Source organism: Barbus barbus (genome assembly GCF_936440315.1).
Source record: "Barbus barbus genome assembly, chromosome: 36".
Lineage (NCBI taxonomy): Eukaryota > Metazoa > Chordata > Actinopteri > Cypriniformes > Cyprinidae > Barbus > Barbus barbus.
This window is the reverse complement of record NC_136714.1, coordinates 13,908,211-13,932,854: the sequence shown is the minus strand read 5'-3', so window position 1 is coordinate 13,932,854 and position 24,644 is coordinate 13,908,211. Positions and strand designations below refer to the sequence as shown.

Below are 24,644 nucleotides of genomic sequence, written 5' to 3'. Positions count from 1 at the left end.
CCTTCTTCAGGGAACGAGGGTTACATACGTAACCGAGACGTTCATCTGTTTATCAATAGATGAACACTACCATTCAAATATTTGGGGTCGGTAAGATTTTTGATCAAATAAATTCAGCCCTGGTTTTAGAATTTAAAAGAACTGTTTTTTTTAAGGAAGCTTTGCTGTTTATTTCTGTCATGGAATTTAAAAATAAAAAAGGTCAAGGATTTTTTATCTGACAATTCTCACAATTACGTTTTTTATTTTTGTATTCTGTGGTGGAAACAAAACAAAAATGAATTGAGACAAACTCAGAATTGTAAAAAAAGTTAGAATTACAAGATGCAAACTCAGAATTCTGAGAAAAAAGATCAGAATGGTGAGCTGAAAATAGTTGAAACAGATGAAAACAGTGCTGCTTAACATTTCTGTGTAAACCATGATACATTTCTTTTTCAGGATTCTTTCAAAACAGAACAGCATTTACTTTTTTGTATTATTATAATATCTATAAAATATCTAAAAAATATATCTATAGAAAATAAAAAAATCTCACTGACGCCAAATTATTAGTGTACAGAATATCAGTAGTGGTGGTATATTTAGTAGCATTTTGTGCACCTATGATAACATTTTAGGTCGTTTTCTATGAAAATGTCACAAAAATTCAACCAGTATCACAATGGCCATAGTCCCTAAAATTCACTGATGCCTCAATGATGATGACGAAACTACATGGACTGTGACAAACTCCACATGGACACACGACAGTGGGGGTATGGTACAGTAATGAACCCGATCATAACTTTACTTCTTGAAGAAGACGTTATCTTCCTCCCAGAACCAGGTGTACGTTAGGTTGCCAGGATACGCCTCAGCCTGACAAGTGAAGAATGCATCCTGGGATATGTTTACGGTTATATTCTCTGGTGGTGAGACAATAAATGGGGGTCCTGAAATAGAAAAGAGACACATAATAAATCAGCATTACATATCAGGATGTGTCCCATCCTATTGAAGCATAAGCAAATCTCAGTCCTCTTCAAGGTGAAAAACAACAATATTAGAGAAAAGATTTAATATAAGTGTTTCCAATCATATATATTTTCATTCTGTTATTTGTATTCAACAGATCAATTAATATTAATATTTAAGGTACCACTCAGCTGTAACATACATATTTGGATCAGCCGTCTCATCTGAATATCATTGGCCAAGATGATAAGAATTCTACCCAGTGTGAGAATCTGAAGAATCCTACCCACAGATCTCACTCTACCGCCCACTGTGGGCATCGCTTCAGCTGGCAGTGCCAGTGTAAAGAAAGGGCTCTTCTGTGGAGAAAGCCTGCAGAGAGCTCCCCGTGCAGGCACGGACTCTACAGATGCTCTCCGTCCTGCTCGACAGCACACACACATTAGAGTACAAAAACAAACTCGCTAGACAGCCAAAGTGTCTACAAAACCGTGTTTCTGCAACTTGGCACTTTTATGTCTCAGCAGTTGATTTTTATTTAAACTAACAGAAAACTTTTTCTTTTTTGTTAAGTGAAGGTCTTATTAAAATGGAAATTCTTTCACTCGTTTATTTTCCTTAGAGTTTCTTGTCATTTTTGGTCTGATCCACAATGCTTATTCTGGTAAAGAACCACCTACTCAAATGGGAACGGACCATATGATCAACGTAAAGTTACCAAAGGTTTTATGTTCATAGAAGAAAGTCTCATTTATATAATGCAGTGTATCTCATAGAGATGTAACGGTACACATATTCGAAAATGTTCAGTACAGGTGCATGTGTACAGAACAAATTGTTCAGGTTTTTCAGGAAATTCAGACAATAAATGCTGTTTTGGCGCTCTCTGATGTGGTGCGACAGCTTTATAAACACCTCCGTTCAAATGGCAGCGCGGAGCGCGAGTGAGCACAATTATCCTTTCCTATTTACAACTAGTTTTAACACGAAATAAACATGAATGAACATCTCACCCCTCATGTAATCGCTCAATTAGTGTTTCAACCGCGGAAAGACGTCATTAAAACAGCTTGTAAACAAAATGTTACGTAACATTTCATTTACCTCAGGCAAGTCATCGTTGTCTACAGCTCATTATTTGCTAGAGAAATTAAGTCTAGTAAAGAGCATTTTGCGAAATATTAGACTACATAATTATATTTTACTTTACCTATTAGTGATGTCTTAATTATTTAATGCATGTTTAAATTAATCTTTTATGAAAAACGTTATGACAGGCACTCTGTAAATTATCATATTTCAACAACAAATAGAAATTGTATCGTTTAGAAGTTAATTTAAAAACTGCATTATAATTGAATTTACTTAATTCTTTAGAGCAATTTGTTCAGTAAACCGTTAATTAAAAAACAATTTTTGCTTCATTTTTTTTCCTCATGTTATGCCAAACTGTGATGTCAAAACCAAGGTACATACTGAACCTTCATGTTTGTGTACCGTTACAACCCTAGTAAGATAAGAATCTTTATCATAATTAATGCTTAGTATCTCAAAATAATGATAACATTTCTCATCATTAAGGTGTAGTACCATAATAATGGGAACTTTCTCACGATTAATGTTTATTATTATTACTTCGAGTTGTTAAGTCATTATAAAAAAGACGGTTTCTCTTTACTGTGAAAAAGTTTCTCATTATTACAAAAAAGTTTCTCATTATTGCGAAATGTCAAGTAATTATTATGAGAATGTTTCTCATTATCATGAATTACAGAATTATTTTTTTTTTTTACTTTTTTAACAGGCTTCCATACCCCCTCATCAACACCAAATCAGTGTTGATTGTGTTATTATACAGGATATAATTTAGCATTATAGTTATTAGAATTAAATGGCTACTATTTACAATGATTCCCTTTTGAACCATTCAATACAGTGGGTAAAAAGTAATTCAAAAGAAGTGGAAAAATGGAATGTAACTTTATGACTGCACTGAGTTTGATACTGGTTTGATTGGCATTTGATGGGAAGGAGTGCTTTATTGTTGTCTAGAAGCGTGGAAAAGGTAAATAAAGAACACTATTGCACTGAAATCTAATTTTAATCTTTTGACAGCTCTTATATTTGTAGTAAAATCTCTCCAAGTAAAGTATATTTGTGACCCTGGACCACAAAACAAATTGTTTCAAATAGTTGTACCAAATATTGTCCTATCCTAACAAACCATACATCAATGGAAAGCTTATTTATTCAGCTTTCAGATGATGTATAAATTAAATTTGGAAAAACTGACACTTAAGACTGGTTTTGTGGTCTAGGGTCACATTTATGATTATGGGTAGGCTTCAGCCACGCAGCTGAGCTTTGGCTACATTTTTTTTTTTTAATTAACACACAAAAAATGTTAACAAATAGACAATAAAATTTATAAATCCATTGCGTTATTGGGTTACATGCTAACATGGTATGCTAAAAGCAGCAGACACAGAATAGATTAGGGATCCCAACAGGAAAAAGCTTCTTTGGCAGCACTATGGTGAAAAATCTCTCTGACAGTGAACCCATTACTGCTTTATAGTGTAACAGACAGCCAACATATGGAGTCCAATTATCTGTGTTGCTCTACAGCATGGGTGCCATGCAGCATGCAGCTTTGCAAGCATGACTGTACACACATACATAGACACAAACACACAGAGGACTGTTCAAACACACCACACAGCACTACAGCAATATGATAGTGATGTCATTCAGTTAGCAAAATAGCAAAAAATAAAGTCCTGTTGAAACAGTTTAGGGTAGTTATGGTGTTACCTTGGACGAGTAGGCGCGTGGTATGGACGGCCTCTCCTTGTTCGCTGTACGCTCGGCATGTGTACGCTCCCCTGTCCTCACGGCTGATGGAAACAATCGTCAGGCTGCCATCACTCACCTGTGAAGAAAGGTCATATCATCACCTACTGAGATCCAAATTCTAAATAATCTCATTAAAGGGATAATTCAACCAAAGATGAAAATGCTGTCATTAATTACTCTCCCTCGTGTCGTTACAAACCCGTAAGACCTTTGTTCATTTTCGGAAAAACAAATTAAGATATTTTTGATTAAATTCGAGAGCTCTCTGTCTCTGCATAGACAGCAACATAACTTAATGTTCCCAGGCCCACAAATGCAGTAAGGAGGACATTGGTAAAACAGTCCATGTGACATCAGTGGTTCAACCGTCATTTTACGAAACTGCGAGAATACTTTGTGTGCAAAGAAAACAAAAATAATAACTTTATTTCAAGATTCTTCTCCTCTAAATCACATCAATCACTGCTAACGTAGAACACGCATCCACTGCGCCTTGTTTACGTGCAGAGGAAATCGATGAGCATGCTGTAGGATATCAGAGACAGAATCAGACAAATTTAAGATTCGATCAGAACATTGAAACACGAGGAGCCGAAATTCCAGAGGGGCCCCAAGGCTGTAACAGGACGTCATAAATTGGATCCCTAGCTTCAGCTCATCTGAAGCAAGCGAACCAACCAACTCTGTCAGTGAGCAGCTTGCAACATTAAAACAAAAGGAACACTTATTGATAAGTCCAACTCAGGAAGGAGACTGTCAAATTTGGGGCAAGTAATCCAGACTGATGGTCAAAGAGATGGCCATCACATGTGTTCCACGATAGAAATCACGAGCTTCCTTAGATTGACTTTTCCCCCACATAGAAGACACAGACCAGACTGGAATTCCTTTGTTCATAGAACATGTCCCTATGTCTTACACAGAACCTCACAGAGACTGTCTTTTTCATATGCACCTAAAATCAACTTAAAAAGGACTTATGAGCAACTAATGATTTCTATGCATAACTCCATTTTATGTATGTAACCCACACATTAGACTATCGTGTTTTAATCACATATTATGTAGGTCTTTTTAATTGAATAGCCTAAGAGTTCATATTTGTGTTTGGTATGTACGAGTTTGAAAAATCATGCTTTAAACGTTTTTTCCAATCAATTCTGTGTCAAATGTATCATATTCTGGTTATAGAAATCACATCCAAAAGTATATTTTGCAATACTTTGGAAAATTCGGACAATGTGACTATTGATTGGGTGGAGAAACAGAGCAACACCCCTAGCTAAGATAAAGTCTAATTGGTCAACACACCAATTTGGGAGGGGTCCAAAAGCCGAGTTTAAAAACTCAGGACACCATCAAATCTCTCTCTTCTCCCTCTTCTCTGTTTTGCTTTTGCCACCGCGTTTTGATGCTGCTCTTTGAGCGCCATTCCAGCATGCTTCAGCTTTCACGCCAGCTGCTACCATGATGAGAAGAAGAACCACCTAGTCTCGTTACATAATTTTTTTCTTTTATTTTAGTTTCTTTTCTTTCCGTTGAGTTTCGTGTTCAAAAGTTAAGTTTGCCGCAAAGTCCAGTTCGACTGCACCCGCTTCAAACTTCAACTAGCAACTTACTCTGGAACCATCTCCAGTCAACGCCCAACGATTGGCTTCCCAAGACATCACTACAAACAATCACTGAACTGTCAGCCAATCAGCAACCTCAGGAAACCCCTTTTCTGCAACGACAAGGGATTCCCTTAACACAAAGGCAATGCAAGCAAGTAACTTCCAGATTTTTGCTGAGCTGATGCATTTAATATAAATTTTAGCCTCATTAAGAAACTCAATGCGAGGGTTAATTAAGTGATTGATGGTTGTTCAGGTCTATGCAATAGCACATATTGCTGTAAACTTGGGATTTCACATTTTCATTCTCTTAAACTCATCCTTTCTTCACTCTCTCTCTCTCTGCAACGTGAATGTGTGTTCATGTGTTAGGTTAGTTTATGTCTTAGGTTTATATAAAAGTCTTATTTATATTGAAAAGAGAAGTATCTTGTGTTTTGTGCTCACAAGTTAATGTCTTAAACTGCTGATCTTGTTACTGTGCTATTTAATAGTGTTTTCACTATATTTTGGATTTTAATATCCAGTACAGAGTTTGTTATACGGCGCAGTGAATCGCTGGCCAACTCAGTGATCAGCCGTGAAACAGTGATTCTCAGGGCTCGCAAAATCGCTAGCCCGACGTCCCGGGGCTATTGTGTTTTCCAGTTGGGCTACCAAAATGTATCACTGCCCTGCCCGACGGACTACCTTAAAATACAGGGCTCCCGCAGGTCCTTAAAAACTCTTCAATTTAGTTGTATCAAACTTAAAGCTATAAAAAGTTTTAAAGACGTTAAATGGTATAAGAAATGTCTTAATTATAATTTCAAGAGGTTTTACAGTTGGGGACGGAAAGGGCTGGATTAAACTTCAATACACGACACGGATGTCTTTATGTGAACGTATCTGAAGGGAACCGACTGTCTTCAGAAACGTGTTGGTGGCATTATTTATTATTTATTATATTTAATTTAATATGCTTGATTTATCCATTTTCATAAAAATTGTCTAAGGCTGAAATGCTGTTGTATAAGGTTTTTGTGAAAACCTGTATCTGAACTGTAAATTATGTAATTTTATGGCTTAATACTGTATTTTACCATAGACATTCTCCAACCGCTCATACTGTTAATTTTACTTGTGCAGCTCTTAAAATGGGTCATAAATCTGCAGATACCTTGTAAATAGTGAAATCAAATTCCTTCCTTCATATTTGTTGATATTTGTGTATTGAAAATATTTTTGGATTGACTATCTGATTTTCTATATTTAAAAAAAATATATATATTTTTTTATTTGGGCTAGTTAAATTAATTTTCGGGCTACCAAAATCTGAAGAGTACCTGCCTGAAGGGCTACCAGGGATTTTGGATATTTTGCGAGCCCTGATTCTGTTCAAATTCCCTATAAAATCATAAATGATTCCCTTTGAGCTAAATTGACCTGTTTCCCTTTAAATTACATACAGGTCCTTTTCAAAAAATTAGCATATTGTGATAAAGTTCATTATTTTCTGTAATGTACTGATAAACATTAGACTTTCATATATTTTAGATTCATTACAACACAACTGAGGTAGTTCAAGCCTTTTATTGTTTTAATATTGATGATTTTGGCATACAGCTCATGAAAACCCAAAATTCCTATCTCAAAAAATTAGCATATTTCATCCGACCAATAAAAGAAAAGTGTTTTTAATACAAAAAAAGTCAACCTTCAAATAATTATGTTCAGTTATGCACTCAATACTTGGTCGGGAATCCTTTTGCAGAAATGACTGCTTCAATGCGGCGTGGCATGGAGGCAATCAGCCTGTGGCACTGCTGAGGTGTTATGGAGGCCCAGGATGCTTCGATAGCGGCCTTAAGCTCATCCAGAGTGATGGGTCTTGCGTCTCTCAACTTTCTCTTCACAATATCCCACAGATTCTCTATGGGGTTCAGGTCAGGAGAGTTGGCAGGCCAATTGAGCACAGTAATACCATGGTCAGTAAACCATTTACCAGTGGTTTTGGCACTGTGAGCAGGTGCCAGGTCGTGCTGAAAAATGAAATCTTAATCTCCATAAAGCTTTTCAGCAGATGGAAGCATGAAGTGCTCCAAAATCTCCTGATAGCTAGCTGCATTGACCCTGCCCTTGATAAAACACAGTAGACCAACACCAGCATCACTGACTGTGGGTACTTGACACTGGACTTCAGGCATTTTGGCATTTCCCTCTCCCCAGTCTTCCTCCAGACTCTGGCACCTTGATTTCCGAATGACATGCAAAATTTGCTTTCATCCGAAAAAAGTACTTTGGACCACTGAGCAACAGTCCAGTGCTGCTTCTCTGTAGCCCAGGTCAGGCGCTTCTGCTGCTGTTTCTGGTTCAAAAGTGGCTTGACCTGGGGAATGCGGCACCTGTAGCCCATTTCCTGCACACGCCTGTACACGGTGGCTCTGGATGTTTCTACTCCAGACTCAGTCCACTGCTTCCGCAGGTCCCCCAAGGTCTGGAATCGGTCCTTCTCCACAATCTTCCTCAGGGTCCGGTCACCTCTTCTCGTTGTGCTGCGTTTTCTGCCACACTTTTTCCTTCCCACAGACTTCCCACTGAGGTGCCTTGATACAGCACTCTGGGAACAGCCTATTCGTTCAGAAATTTCTTTCTGTGTCTTACCCTCTTGCTTGAGGGTGTCAATGATGGCCTTCTGGACAGCAGTCAGGTCGGCAGTCTTACCCATGATTGCGGTTTTGAGTAATGAACCAGGCTGGGAGTTTTTAAAAGCCTCAGGAATCTTTTGCAGGTGTTTAGAGTTAATTAGTTGATTCAGATGATTAGGTTAATAGCTCGTTTAGAGAACCTTTTCATGATATGCAATTTTTTTGAGATAGGAATTTTGGGTTTTCATGAGCTGTATGCCAAAATCATCAATATTAAAACAATAAAAGGCTTGAACTATTTCAGTTGTGTTGTAATGAATCTAAAATATATGAAAGTCTAATGTTTATCAGTACATTACAGAAAATAATGAACTTTATCACAATATGCTAATTTTTTGAGAAGGACCTGTATTACCTTACAATGCGTCATGGTACTCTCAATAATGATGTGATTTAGAGGAGAATAATTGTTGAATAAAGTCATTATTTTTGTTTTCTTTGCACACAAAAAAGTATTCACATAGCTTCGTAAAATTATGATTGAACCACTGATGTCACATGGACTATTACTTCCTTTCTGGGCCTGGGAACATTTCAGTTGCATTGTAGCCTATGCAGAATCAGAGAGCTCTTGAATTTCCTCAAACATATATTAATTTGTGTTCCGAAGATGAACAAAGGACTTTGAGGTTTTGAGTGACATGAGGGTGAGTAATTAATGACAGAATTTACAAAAGCAGTATAAAGGCCATTCCACACTGAGCGCGATGCGAATCGCAGATGAATGGTGTTTTCACACCGAGCGCAAAACGATTGATCGCCTTCTGCTAATTCACGCCTGCACGCTAGGTGGCGCCGACCAACAATGTATTTTTTCTCAGATATGTATCTCGCATATGGATTTATCATTGTCCACTGCTCAATACACAGCATAAAATTAAGATAAAGTTTGTTTCTACACTAGAAACACATATCTTTAATTCTTACAATAATATCCTATAATATAATTAGAGGTACAATTAGCAACAATCTACACTTGAAAATGTATGTAATTATTAATGTATTTGTTTATAAGTCACTTTAAACCATCATTGAGGGCTTCTAATAACTTCCGATTGTGATCCATAGTTGATTTTGATTATAATAGGCAGACTCTTTGTATGTCATCAACATCCTATCCTATTTTTATAAAAATACCATGAGCTGTATACAAAACACATCAAGAAAATATATCGTTATAATCATATGTCTATTTGCTTTCATATATCATGTGTAGAAAAATGGTTCACTTGATTTTTTAAAGCAGTCAAAAAGTGCTCTATGTTCAGACACCAACGACAACAACATCTCGACATCCATATTCTTTGTATGTTGGTTGAAACATAGATATAGATATATACGTAAATGCCTCATTAGCGACTGTTTCTATGGGCCGCCATACGTAAGCCATCCGCCATATTATAGCGGTCAACTTGACGTCATTCCCCATAGTAATCACGGATGCCACAATCCTGCACAGCTGATGGTCTGTGAACCCAACGGCTCTGTGCAAACAGTATACAAGTGGACCGTTCCAAGATGGCGGCCGCATCTACGTGCCTGGAGCGGTCAAATAGGGCATCTATATATGTCAATGTGTTGAAAGTCCTCTACTTCGCCATTTTTACGCTTATGCTCAAAACAGTCTTCTAAACTTTTAGCACCACCGCGTCGACCTTTTGGGTAACAGCAGTTGCTCTGGCCACGTGAGGTAATGCTCAAATCTTATTGGACGGCCCGTATTTTCGCTTTGTGAATCTGAAAAGATTCGTTGGACTGGTTTGAAAAAAAACATTTGCATTTTCGGTGTGCGAATGTTCGTGGTCTGTGTGGAAGCATCCATAGGAATCTGTTGTTTTATTACAGCGTGTCATCGTGTCCGATATTCGTTTTGCTTTTTTGCGCTCAGTGTGAAAAGGCCTTAAAGAAGTAAACTTTTTAATGTTTTTTAAAGAAGTCTCTTCTGCTCACCAAGCCTGCATTTATTTGATCCAAAGTACAGCAAAATCAGTAAAATTTGGAAATATTTTTACTATTTAAACTAACTGTTTTCTATTTGAATACATTTTCAAATTTAATTTATTCCTGTGATTTCAAAGCTGAATTTTTAGCATCATTACTACAGTCACATGATCCTTCAGAAATGTTTATAATATTCTGATTTGCTGCTCAAAAAACATTCATTATTATTATTATTGTTGAAAACAGCTGATTAGAATTTTTTCAGGCTTCTTTGATAAATAGAGAGTTCAGAAGAACAGAATTTAGCTGAAATAGAAATCTTTTGTAACATTATAAATGTCTTTATCATCACTTTTGATCAATCTAAAGCGTCAATTTCTAACCCCCCCCCCCCCCCCCCAAAAAAAATCATAATCTTCCAGTCTGTCTGGAATTACATGAAGAAACAGAATAAACTGAGACAGACTAAATCCAGAAGAACTGTGGCAACCTCTCCAAGATTCTTCAAGAAACCTACCTGCAAAGCTGAAAAACTATGCACAAGTACACCTAGAGCAAAAGCTGCTTTAAACGCAAAGGATGGTCACACCAAATGTTGATTTAATTTAGTTAATAGAAGTTAATTGATAAAGAAAATCTATTTATGAAACTATTTTTGACAACATCCTCAATTTACAGCATTTTTACACAAATGCCTAAAACTTTTAAGAGTCTTGAAGCATCTTGGAGATGTTGCCACAGTTCTTCTGGATTTAGTTCTGTTTCTTCATGTCATTCCAGACAAACTGGATGATGATAAGATCAGATCTCTGTGTGGAGCACTGACTGTTTTCAGACTCCTTGTAAAAACAAAAATCTCACTGGATTATTATAATAAATGGCAAAATTAATGTTTGGAAATGTAATCTGATATTTCCTACTGACACAATCCAGCAAAACATACAAATAACTGACTTAAAACCATTTTTTAGCTGGTGAAAATACTAGTGTACTAATAATTTTGGCCACCACTCTACATCTAGGATGGCTTGAGGGTGAGTAAATCATGGGGTAATTAAAATTTTTTGGGTGAACTATCCCTTTAAAGGTGCAGTATGTAATATTTTCAGCTAGAAGTTGAAATGGGAACTGCAGTCCAAATGCAAAATTTTGGAAAGTGTTTTTCTCCTGACACAACAGGAACGAGTAGAACTGAAAATGGAGGGCGACAAGCCTTACACTGTAAGTTGATTTAGAGTTGATTTATCCATGTTTTAATATGCCTCTGGTCATAGAGGTTTTTAGATGGTTGTTGAGGCTTTTTATGTTGAGTAGAAACTGCAATCTCTGACACAATTGGTTTGCTGGCTTCCATGGCTGTAATACGCTGTGTTTTCCACCACCGGGCAACCCGGGTGTTGAAATACTGTTGGTAAATTGGCAGTGGGTGGAATCACACAAAACAAAAAGAGACATTCCGACACAGAACGCACATTTCAAAGTAGAATAACTGGCTGTAACATTGCTTTTCAAAGATACAAGTACGTCAACTTAGCATGCTCTCTAAATGTCTGCAAACATTATGACTTTTTGCAGAAAGAAGTTTAAGTTTCTCTGAAACTTAAATATATTAATATAAATTATATTTTCTCATAAGTCAATATAAATCTCCTTTTTGCTTATTAAACAGCTCAGGTGTTTTTTTTTAAAGTGTGTTTGCTTCAAGTGAACAGTAGCGCCTTAAGTCTTGAGCAACTTATTTTTTATTTCTGTGACAGATTTAGCTTTTTTCTTATATGAACACATAGATCAGTAGAAATGATGTGCTGGGGGAACTATGCTCAGCATCCCATGAGACATCCATTTTTCCCGCTGCCAAACCCACAGCTATGTTTCTTACATTCAACCCATGTATCATGACAGGGGCCACTCTTAACGAATTAAACAATTTGACAAAACAAATAGTCTTGTACATAGTACAAACAAAAAGCGCTTTGCTGTGAAAACGTTGTGAACTGGAGACAGAAAGGCAGAGACTGCGTAGGAGAGATCAAACAAACCAGGCCACTCCAACAGAGACTTAAAGATCAATGTGCATCTCTCTTTGTGCGCCCACACAAGCGTTATTCCCATTTTACCATTGCAGAGCAGTTCTTGCGTTTATCTAATATGCTCTGGATTTTTCTTGGATAGATGGGCAGTGCCATGTGGACAGAGGAGGGTTTTGTATTTTTATTAAACATTTTTTTGAAATTAGGAAACAAAAGCATAATTTATAATGGGGATTTCTCAGCCAGTTTTAGCAATGGTCAATTTTGTGCCCACTTCATTATTAAATAGCTGGGATGAATCTAATACAGAGAAAGCATCTACATTTCTTATTTATTTATTTATTTGTGGATAAACTAATTAATATTCATGAGCTAAGCCTTTTGTGCAACAAATTATCCCCACCCATATATTATTCTGACATTTTCTTTTGTGCAGGCTTTTGTTTTTAATAAAATACTTGGCCAGCCTGCTCCGTGTCTTTTCTTTATTCTGAAATTATATAAAACATGTAAGTCATAATTCATTAATAGGATCCTGTATGAACTCTGAAGCTCTTTCAAGCGGTGATGGTTATCTTGCTGGCTCGGTTTCACAATCATCCTTTCGAGACAAAGCCGCACTTATGAGAGGAGAGTGTCTCTGCTTGGTTTTTGGCCTTGAATCGTGCACATGCTCTCAGAGAGTGAGCTGAATAATTGATTTACTCAGTACAAGTGTTTGTGTTTGGTGGCAGAGGGGCAGGTAAGGGGCGGGATGCTGATACTCACTATGCATGATTCATCAGTACATGTTATTACAAAAATGTTTGTCTTTGTAATTTTGCATCAAAATGTAATAACTTGCTCCACATTTGAAATAACGATCTTCTTAGCTGACATCTATGGGCAATGAAATAATGCAGCCTTTTCTAAACTTTAATTGTTAGTGCAATATAGGTCATTGCAATAATACCCCCCCCAAAAAATAATAATAATAATTTTCTAGCATTACCACTGATACAATCAAGAGGCTTAAGGGTCAAAAGGTCAAAAAGCCTCCTCAAAAGTGGATGCCTATGGTTTCAGGAGAAACCATTTCATCATATTCTTGTTTTTGTCATGAGCAATGTCCAGTGTTATTTTCATAAAACAACTCGTTCCAAAACATTTTTGTAAACTGAAATAAATGTCAAATGTCATAAATGAAAAACTAGAAATAAATGAAACTAACAACATTTACTGAAAAATTAAATAAAATAATTATCGAAAAGATTATTATTATTATTATTATATACAAAAATAGTTATCCTGAGGGAATTAGTTTTTTTTTTAAAGTTTGTGAAATTTTACTGAAAAAAACTCTTTAAAGGATTAGTTCACTTTAAAAAAAACTTTTGCTGATAATTTACTCACCCCCATGTCATCCAAGATGTCCATGTCTTTCTTTCTTCAGTCGAAAAGAAATTAAGGTTTTTGATGAAAACATTTCTCCATATAATGGACTTCAATGGGACCCAAATGGTTCAAGGTCCAAATGACAGTTTCAGTGCAGCTTCAAAGGGCTTTAAACGATACCAGACTATGAATAAGGGTGTTATCTAGCGAAACGATCGGTTATTTAAAAAATAAATAAAAAAGTTTAAGTTTTATAAGCACAAAAGCTCGCCTTGCTCTGTTCTGTGATGCGCGTTCATGACGTCACGTAATACGCAATTACGTTGAAAAGGTCACGCTTGATGTAGGCGGAAGTACCGAGTCAGTGTTTACAAATGTGCGGAAGGAGGACCATATACACATATTCAAATGTCTTTGTGTCAGTTTATCGTTTAAAATGCCCATTTCGTGTGTGTATCCTGGGTGTTTTAATATTAAAAAGCCTAAAAGAAAATTTTAGACAGGACAGGAATTTTTGACTTTTCATAGATTTCCTATACACAATCCTGAGCGATTGAAACTGTGGTTACTCACGCTGCACTTGGATATCAACACACCCGAACATGCTCTAATATGTATGAGTGTGCACAGTGATCATTTTTTCGACAATGATTTGAAACCCTCCCAGCAAGGAGATCGCCGTTTTCTGAAAGCGTCGGCTGTGCCCTATACGTTTTTACAGCAAACAGAGGTATGTTTTTTTTTTTTTTTTTTAGTATATTAGATGCATTGACATTTTTTTTTGCGTCAATGTGTTTCATAACGTGTGAATGTTTATCACTAACATCTTCCTATTACTATAGACATGTTTTTTTTTTACTCCTAAGTATCCGTCTCGTGGAAATCTAGAGTCCCTAGCAAAAGACAATAGCGCTGAGCTGGAGTTCCAGGAAGCAGGAGAGTTTTTGGCTAATGTTCCACAGTCAACACCAGTAAAGCAACAGGACTCTGATCCAGGAACTACCACAAGACAGTTTGCAGATGCTCCGTCTAAACTTCGTTTAATGCTCACAAGTCCTGAAAGTGTTGGAAACAGGAAAACACCCTCATCATCTGGAATATATTTTGCCCACCCTGCAATACACTCCCACCAGTCTGCAAGTACCATAATTCGTGACCAGTTTACAAAGTGAAATGAATTCCTTCCGCACATTTGTAAACACTGACTCGGTACCTCCGCCTACGTCAACCGTGACCTTTTCAACGTAATTGCGTATTACATGACGTCACGAACGCGCATCACAGAACAGAGCAAGGCCAGCATTTGTGCTTATAAAACTTAAACTTTTTTATTTATTTTTGAAATGACCAATCGTTTCGCTAGATAACACCCTTATTCATCGTCTGGTATCGTTTAAAGCTCTTTGAAGCTGCACTGAAACTGTCATTTTGACCTTGAACCGTTTGGGTCCCATTGAAGTCCATTATATGGAGAAATGTTTTCATCAAAAACCTTAATTTCTTTTCGACTGAAGAAAGAAAGACATGGACATCTTGGATGACATGGGGGTGAGTAAATTATCAGCAAAATTGTTTTTAAAAGTGAACTAATCCTTTAATAACATCTATTTAAAAAAACAGTAAAATGTATATAAGGTTATTAGTATATTCACTATAAGTCAGCAAAGGAAGAGAAAAAAAACCTTTACTTACTTTTGAATGCAATTCGCTGCCAATCATAATCTCATGGGAAATATGTGACCAGGTACAACTAGTCTTGGAACAGCACAACAGTTCTGCTGCTCTCCGTAGATAGACCTGACAGGTAAGGGACTCGACAGAGCATCTTTTCTCCCCGGCCTGTCAGAACTGGACGGTTAACGATACATGAGGGTCATTTTACTGCTGCCGGACGAGCAGGTGAAGAGTACTTTGAGAAAAAAGTGCAAAAGTGGAGACATATGACATAGATTCATGGTAAAGTAAAGGCTTCGCTGAGGGGGCTCTCTGATTAATTATTCAGTGTTCCATCAGTTCTATCAAGCATGTGTGACTTTCTCCTTAGAAGACTTAGACACACGTTGAGCCAAATATTTCTTGGATGTTAGACTTTAGTTTTTGATTTGAAAAATCCCAAAACATGTGCACTGCTAAGCGCCAGTTAACTAATACTAAAATGATGAAATATTGTTTTTGGTATTTAAATAAATAAAGCTGGAATAAAATAAAATTAGATTAAAATAAAATAAATAAATTCTAATAAATTAAAATAAATAAATTCAATATTACTTGCATAAACTTTAACAAAAATTAGCAACTAACTGAAATAGATATGTATAAATTGAAGTACTAAGATAAAAATAAATTTAAGCAACAGTATATAGAAACAAAGACTAAAATTAAAAAACTAAAAAAAAAAAAAAATAATAATAATATATGTAGACACAGTGCCCTCCAAAAGTATTGGAACAGTAAAGACAAAATTGCTCTGTTGGCTTTGGAGTCAAGACATTTACAAATATGATTAAAAGATGAATATGAGACAAAACTACAGAATGTCACATTTTATTATTGGGTGATTCAACATATAGATGTTTACCAGCTAAGAAGTTAAGAAGCGCTTTTAGAGTTTCATCCCTCTATCTGATGTGAGCATAAGTATTGGAACAGTTGCCTCACAGGTCTTTCTAAGTGATCAGCTGTGTCCTGTTGCATTAACCAACCAACCAACAACGACCTGATCAGCTGAGAAAACAACAGTAGTTGATGAGAGACAAATCATAAAAACTGTGAAAATTAATCCTAAAAGATGTGTCTGTAAAATCACCAACCACTTCCAGAAAGCTGGGGTGATGCTCTGACAATTTACTGTCCTCAGGAGACTTTGGCACAGAATTACAGATGCTACACAGATGCAAACCTCTGACCAGCACCAAAAATAGAAAGGCAAGATTAGAGTTTGCAAAAAAGCACAAAGGTGAGCCAGAAGAGTTTTGGAACTGTGTTTATGGACCGATGAGACAAAGATGAACCTTTATCTAAGTGATGGGAAAGCAAAAATGTGGAGAAAAAAGGGAACTGCAATGATCCCAAGCATACAGCCTCATCGGTAAAGCATGGTGGAGGTGGTGTCATGGCTACCTCTGGAACAGGCCCTCTCAACTGTACTGATGACTTAATGTATGATGACAGTGGCAGAATGAATTTGGAAGGGTACAAAATCATCTTGCCTACCGATATTCAAGAAAATGCCACCAGATTCATTGGGAAGTGCTTCATATTGCATCAGGAGAATGACCCAAAACACCCTGCCAGTTCAGTCAAGGAATTTATAAGGGCAAAGAAATGGAAAGTCTTAGATTGCCCAAGTCAATCTCCAGATTTAAATCCGATTGAACATGAATTTCACCAGCTGAAGAGGAGAGGAAAGGCAGAAACAATTGGAATTGGCTGCATTAAAGGCTGGGAAAAGTATTTCAAAGGATGAGACCAAGAGTCTGGTGATGTCTATGGGCCACAGACTCACTGCTGTGATTGTGTGCAAGGGATCTGCAACTAAATAATAGCTTTTAGAATGAAGAATCAGAATGAGCTTTATTGGCCAGGTATGTTTACACATACAAGGAAGTTGTTGTAGTGACAGAAGCTCCACAGTGCAACAGAAAGACAGCAACAGGACAGGACACAGATAATAAAAGAATAACAACAATTAACCGAAAGGCAATGTGCAAAGCAGCAAAAACACAATATATAATATAGAAAGGGTGTATGTACAGTTCAAGTATGTGCAAATTAGAAATGAGAAAAATAAAGATAAAATTAGAGAGTGTGGTGAATGGATAATGTATTATAGTTGTGTGTTCCACGTTTATTGTTGAGTGTTCATGAGATGGATTGCCTGAGGGAAGAAACTGTTCCTATGTCTGGTCGTTCTGGTGCTCAGAGCTCTGTAGCATTAATCTTTTATATCTGCCTTATGTTCAACTGTCCCAATACTTATGCTCACATCAATGAGTGGGATGAACTCTAAAGTGCTGTTCTTTTTATTTGGTAAAACATGTATGTGTTGAAACGGCTAATAATAAAATGTGACATTCTGTAGTTGCGTCTCATATTCATCTTTTAATCATATTTGCAAATGTCTTGACTCCACAGCCAACAGAGCAATTTTGTCTTTACTGTTCCAGTACTTATGGAGGGCACTGTATATATAAGTTTATTAAAAATATTAAAGGTGGGGTATGTCATTTTCCAAAAATGCTTTAGAAAACTGAGTCGAGGCCGAGCACCAAAACAAACTTGTAGACAATCAGCAGTAAGGGGTGTGTCTACTCATGATGTGGAGGAGAGAGCGTTCAGTGCACACTGCACAGGACAGACATTAGCCGAGCCGAGTGACAGAAAGATTGAGATGGTGGATAAAAAAAAAAAAAAAAAAGGTCTGCGGAACGATAAGGCAAGAACTCAAGGAGCGGAAGGCCTGCGATCGGATGCCAAGGTTGCTTTGTTTCTTCTTGATAGATGAGTAACACCGTGTCTACACAGCCGCAACAGCTAAAGTCTGCCTACACTGGACGCGATAAAGTGACCATTGAAAATAATTTGAAATTTGTGTCAGCACGTCATCAATAGAACGTGGCAGCAGTTTTCTGTCTGAGATTTGTCACGCCGCTCGCATCCGGTGTAGACACGGTGTAACATTGGTTTTGCTTTGTTTCACAGAACTAATCATTGCCTGGGTTGTGTAGGCTAGTAGGAGGGAGCAATGGGACCCTTTTGGGGTAGGGGCGTGCTTGTTTTGGTGATTTCAAATATCAACATTGCTACCAGAAATCGCTTAACCCACCTTTAATATATACTATAATTGTACATAAATAGCGATAAAATAACATTGGCAAAAGCAACTTACAATTAATATATTTTATCAGTATATACACAGCTACATTTGAATGCTCGTCAATGGAGAAAGATGCTTTTTTTGTAGTTACAACATTTATCCAGCAGAAGTTAACAGGAAAATGCTAACCAGCCAAACCTTGACCCTTTGACATGAACATATACACTCTGCCACTTTTACAAAATTAACATACATGCCTTCAGTCTACAAATGGGCAACATGAGGGTAAGCGGCTAATTTACTCAACAAACAGCAGCAGCCTGAGACTCCGCTGTGGATCCCAGACTCCATAATTACGCTAATTACACAGACGTCTAATAAATCATAGCACACAGAGTAAATAAAAAACTATTTATATGATTGATACCTATTATTTAGCATTATTCAAAGACTCCATCCCACCATCCATTTATAATTAACCCTGATATTGGCTAAATTAATCTCTATTTAAGGCGTCACTTTAAATAAAAATAGTTAAATCTCTTTCTTCTATTTGCCTTCTCACTAGTTTGTTTGTTTCATTGCTTATTACTCTTTCACAAAGACTTTTTGAAAATCTCTATAGTAAAAATGAATGGGAAAATGAAGTGTCCTGAAAAATTGGGCCAGCTCTGTTGAACTTTATGGAAGTACATATGACAAAAATAGGTGTTAAACACTGATTTAGGATAGGATTCCTCTCTTTTAAAGACTATTAAAAGAGGTAAGTCTGTATTAACCTACCAAAGAATTATGCATCACACATTCAACACATTCAGCAAAAACACTAACCAATTGTAACCAGAACTTGTCTTCTTCCCTCTGTAAACAACATTAGAGATCTAATCAGTCAAAACAACGCTCTATTTTGACTGAACAAAGAGCTCGCCATCATTCAAATTAACAAGCAACGAATACCGTTGTTCCTCTCCTGATGTTATCTCACCTTACTTCAAAAGTGTTCAATCACTAAGCAAAGCTTGTCGCTGACAGGCTGTCATTTCTCTGCTGTGTGTGAGGAGATAGAGATCTCTCGATGGGCTCTTGTAAATCAAACTCTTTTCAGGCAGAGAACTGAGCCATCCGTTCCTGTTGGAATCTCTTCGCTTAGTCTTCAGTGAGCAGATGGTTTATATTCTGGAAGCGTTTGATGGTTAGGTTCAGTATGTTTGGTTTGGTGGTTTTGATGAGCCACAATCAATGGATCGCTTGTGAGAAAAGAGCTTGTGTTTTTTTTAGTCGCTGTTTTTGACAAGGGAATCTAAAAGTCTGTTTCATATCACAGTCAGCTCAATTGATAAAATAGACGTCACTCAAGTCGAGAAATTCCAATAGTATTGAAATACTAGGATGGTTTATTTGGTTCCTAATTACACAGTACTGTGAACATAACAGGCCCAAGGGACGCCTCTACGGCACATAGTTCAAATGAGCACATTTACGAGCACTGAGATGGACAGAGGGCTAGAGCTAAATGACTATGGAATATGACAGGGTTGAGGGGGATTAATTAGCTCTTCCTACAGGCCGTGTTAAAACTGCTGCTTGATTTCTTCAATCTGACAGAGGAAGTTTAAAACATACAGCAGGAAAACTCAAATTGCTTTGCTTAAAGGCACTTTTAGACAAAAGTATGGAAAACCATCTGCAATGTGACAAACTTATTAGGGACAGCCTAAATGGCCCTGGTGGCAATTTTAGAGGCAGTCCCTCAAACCCTCTAGTGCCCCCAATAGTTCAAAATGTCACGTACTGTACTACTACAAGTTTGAAAGTTTGAAGTTAGTAAGATTTTGTAATGTTTTTGAAAGTCTCTTATGCTTACCAAAGTTGCATATTTGAATACTGTAAAGCAGTCATTGTATGAAATATTATTTAAGTTTAATAGCTGTTTTCTATTTTTCACATTTTCAGCATCATTACTCCATTCATGCTGCTCACATATAGTTGTAGCCCACATTGTGCTGAATACAATGTAATCAGAATTTAGCCATTTATATGTTTTTAAGATACTGAAAAAAACACAAATATCAGGGCATGTCAAAACTTCACCAGGGCCCCAAAACGCCCTCAGACCCCAGAGGGTTAAGTGTCCTTCAGAAATCATTATAATATGCTTTATTTGAAATACAACCTTTTTTAAATGAATGCATCCTTGCATATATATATATATATAACTTTTAGACAACAGTACATAATTCAGAATTCATCTGAACTGATAAACTAGAAAATATTTTTCCTCCTGTCAGTGTTAGAGATTAGCTGTTGCTTCAAGGATTAGTTCACTTCCAGAACGAAAATTTCCTGATAATTGACTTGCCCCGTGTCATCCAAGATGTTCAAAAATAAATTAAGTTTTTTGTGGAAAACTCTATATAATGGACTTAAATGGAATCAAATGCGTTGAAGGTTCAAATTGCAGTTTCAATGCAGCTTCAAAGGGCTCTACACGATCCCAGCTGAGGAATAAAGGTTTTATCTAGTGAAATGATTGGTCATTTTCTTAAAAAAAATACAAATTTATATACTTTTTAAACACAAATGCTCATCCTGATCTAGCTCTGCAACGCACATGCGCAACTTCACGCATTACGTAATCACGTTGGAAAGGTCACATGTGATTAGTTCTTTGTGTGTGTACTTCGGTTCAAAAAGGAAGGGTAGGGCGAAAAACTCTATCTCATTTTCACCTCCAACTTCAAAATCGTCCAACATTGTCCTTTTTTTGTAAAGGGCGTTTGATTTTCTTTGCACATTGCATCAAGTCAAGCTAGTGCAAGACGAGCATTTGTGGTTAAAAAATATATACAGTATCTCACAGAAGTGAGTACACCCCTCACATTTTTGTAAATATTTTATTATATCTTTTCATGTGACAACACTGAAGAAATGACACTTTGCTACAATATAAAGTAATGAGTGTACAGCTTGTATAACAGTGTAAATTTGCTGTCCCCTCAAAATAACTCAAAACACAGCCATTAATGTCTAAACCTCTGGCCGCAAAAGTGTGTACACCCCTAAGTGAAAATGTCCAAATTGGGCCCAATTAGCCATTTTCTCTCCCCGGTGTCATGTGACTCGTTAGTGTTATAAGGTCTCAGGTGTGAATGGGGAGCAGGTGTGTTAAATTTGGTGTTATCGCTATCACTCTCTCATACTGGTCACTGGAAGTTCAACATGGTACCTCATGGCAAATAACTCTCTGAGGATCTGAAAAAAAGAATTGTTGCTCTACATAAAGATGGCGTAGGCTAAAAGAAGATTGCCAAGACCCTGAGACTGAGCTGCAGCACGGTGGCCCAGACCATACAGCGGTTTAACAGGACAGGTTCCACTCAGAACAGGCCTTGCCATGGTCAACCAAAGAAGTTGAGTGCACGTACTCAGCGTCATATCCAGAGGTTATGTTTGGGAAATAGACGTATGAGTGCTGCCAGCATTGCTGCAGAGGTTGAAGGGGTGGGGGGTCAGCCTGTCAGTGCTCAGACCATACGCCGCACACTGCATCAAATTGGTCTGCATGGCTGTCGTCCCAGAAGGAAGCCTCCTCTAAAGATGATGCACAAGAAAGCCCGCAAACAGTTTGCTGAAGACAAGCAGACTAAGGACATGGATTACTGGAACCATGTCCTGTGGTCTGATGAGACCAAGTTAAACTTATTTGGTTCAGATGGTGTCAAGCGTGTGTGGCGGCAACCAGGTGAGGAGTACAAAGACAAGTGTGTCTTGCCTACAGTCAAGCATGGTTGTGGGAGTGTCATTGCTGGGGCTGCATGAGTGGAGCTACAGTTCATTGAGGGAACCATGAATGCCAACATGTACTGACATACTGACGCAGAGACTGGGCCGCAGGGCAGTATTCCAACATGATAACGACCCCAAAAACACCTCCAAGACGATCACTGCCTTGCTAAAGAAGCTGAGGGTAAAGGTGATGGACTGGTCAATCATGTCTCCAGACCTAAACCCCATTGAGCATCTGTGGGGCATCCTCAAATGGTAGGTGGAGGAGCGCAAGGTCTCTAACATCCACCAGCTCCGTGATGTCATCATGGAGGAGTGGAAGAGGACTCCAGTGGCAACCTGTGAAGCTCTGGTGAACTCCATGCCCAAGAGGGTTAAGGAAGTGCTGGAAAATAATGGTGGCCACACAAAATATTGACACTTTGGGCCCAATTTGGACATTTTCACTTTTGTGGCCAGCGGTTTAGACATTAATGGCTGTGTTTTGAGTTATTTTGAGGGGACAGCAAATGTACACTGTTATACAAGCTGTACACTACTTTACATTGTAGCAAAGTATCATTTCTTCAGTGTTGTCACATGAAAAGATATAATAAAATATTTATAAAAATGTGAGGGGTGTACTCACTTCTGTGAGATACTGTAAATTTGTATTTTTCTTAGAAAACGACCAATCGTTTGACTTATTCCTCAACTTGGCCAACACTGGTTTTTTCCTCAAAAACCTTAATTTCTTTTTAACTGAAGAAAGAAAGACATGAATATCTTGGATGACGTGGGGGTGAATAAATTTCTTAGGAAATTTTCATTCTGGAAGTGAACAAACCTAAACAAAAATCTTTAAAACTGCAAGTGAGCGCTGCATGTGGCACTTTCTCTGCATGTCGCTTGTTTGTAGTTTAGACACAGAAGCAGCAATTGAATTGTGCTGGTGGGCCACTGATAACCTCATGGAGGGCTGGATCTGGGACCGTGACAATGGTAGATGGGACAGAGGAAGGGAGGAAGAAGTAACGATAGAGGATGACAAAATGCCTTTGACCTGTCATTTCCACTGTCATCAAATATCCTGAGCCCTCACTGTGACAACTCCAATCCTGTATTTGTGCAGAGAAGGATATCAATCAAACACCACAGGAACTCTTCAAGATCCACAACACTATTTCTGTCACATACTAAAGTTTCACGACTTCACATACCACAGCAAAACCAAATATGCTTAAATACAAATACAAAAAAAACTCATTTAAAACCATGGCAAGTATTTATCATTTAATTAAAAATGACTTTCTACAAGCTTTTACACTATTTATTTACTCAACACAAACCCAAAGCACACGGCCGTATGAACATCTCTTCTAACACCTATACAGTATATCTCTAATATATAGTATATATTGATATGGAATCACTGAGAGAGAGAGCTCAAACACAGTTAGACCTGACTCAATGACTAAATTGACACTAATGGTTGCTGGACCATTGAAGCGCTGTATCTTCAATAGACACAATTACACACAGAGACAGAACTGTCCCAGCTGAGAGGAAGTGAGTTGATAATAGCACAATGTTTTCTTCTCCCGGAGTCAATAGTACAAACATGTATCATTTTTTCATTTGTCAGAGCTCTGGATTCTGAACACAGTCTCTGTCTGTCATGTATAACTTCACTGCCCTGTTCACTCAATTAGGTAACTGACTGACAGTGTGCTTTTTTTGAGGCCAACCTTGGCTCTGGCACATTACTAATGTTTGAAACCATGACCTTAAATTGGCTGCAATATCTCATGATGGCTTGATGGAAAATATAGCATTAGTAAATGCACTAAAGATGGCCCCTGTATTTTGTTTTAACAATTACAGTAAACATCTCTGAGGTCAAATGAGTCTAAGGTCATGGTCTGATGTCAGACAAACAAACTATAACATCTGCTTATCTTCATTTATTGCATATGTTTTTTCTGCATTTGTTAAATGGGACAAAACCAAAATGTGCGCTACTGTTCAAAAGATTGCGATCAGTAAGATTTTTTTTAAAGGAATCAAAAAAGGTGTCAATTTAGACGTTTATACGGTTACAACACATTTCTATTTCAAATAAATGCAGTTTTTTTACTTTCTATTCATCAAAAAATGTATCACAGTTTACACAAAAAAATATTAAACTCATTTCAACAATAATAAAAAATGTTTGTTGAGCACCAAATCAGCAAATTAGAATGATGTCTGAGGGAACAAATTACACTGAAGACTGAAGTAATGGTTACTGAAAATTCACAGTAATAAATTGTATGTAAAATATATTAAAATATAACACTTTAATATTTCATAATATTACTGTTTTACAGTATTTTTTTGTATTAAATAAATGCAGCCTTAGTGAGTATAAGAGACTAAGCTGCAAAAGATGGCCATTCCAAACTGTGAGAATATTCATTTAAACAGAGAGAGCAGTGTTGCCAGATCTCACTAAAATGTTTTTTTTTTTTTTTTTTTTTTTACAGGCTCAAATTAAGTGGCTTTCCACACCAAAAAATAGTCTAATGAATATGTATGTAAATAAAATAGCTTAATTTCATTAATC

General features: G+C 37.1%; 1 protein-coding gene across 1 annotated transcript in view; it reads right to left on the bottom strand.

Annotated features, from left to right (window-relative positions):
• LOC306856108 (protein turtle homolog B-like) overlaps nucleotides 1-24,644 on the bottom strand; it is a gene marked incomplete at both ends in the record, with an annotated part of 144,644 nt that overhangs the window by 54,535 nt on the left and 65,465 nt on the right. Inside the window, 2 exons of the mRNA XM_079395133.1 lie at nucleotides 794-935; nucleotides 3,772-3,889. Coding sequence (XP_079251259.1) covers nucleotides 794-935; nucleotides 3,772-3,889 — 260 coding nt within the window. The remainder of the gene's footprint in view (nucleotides 1-793; nucleotides 936-3,771; nucleotides 3,890-24,644) is intronic.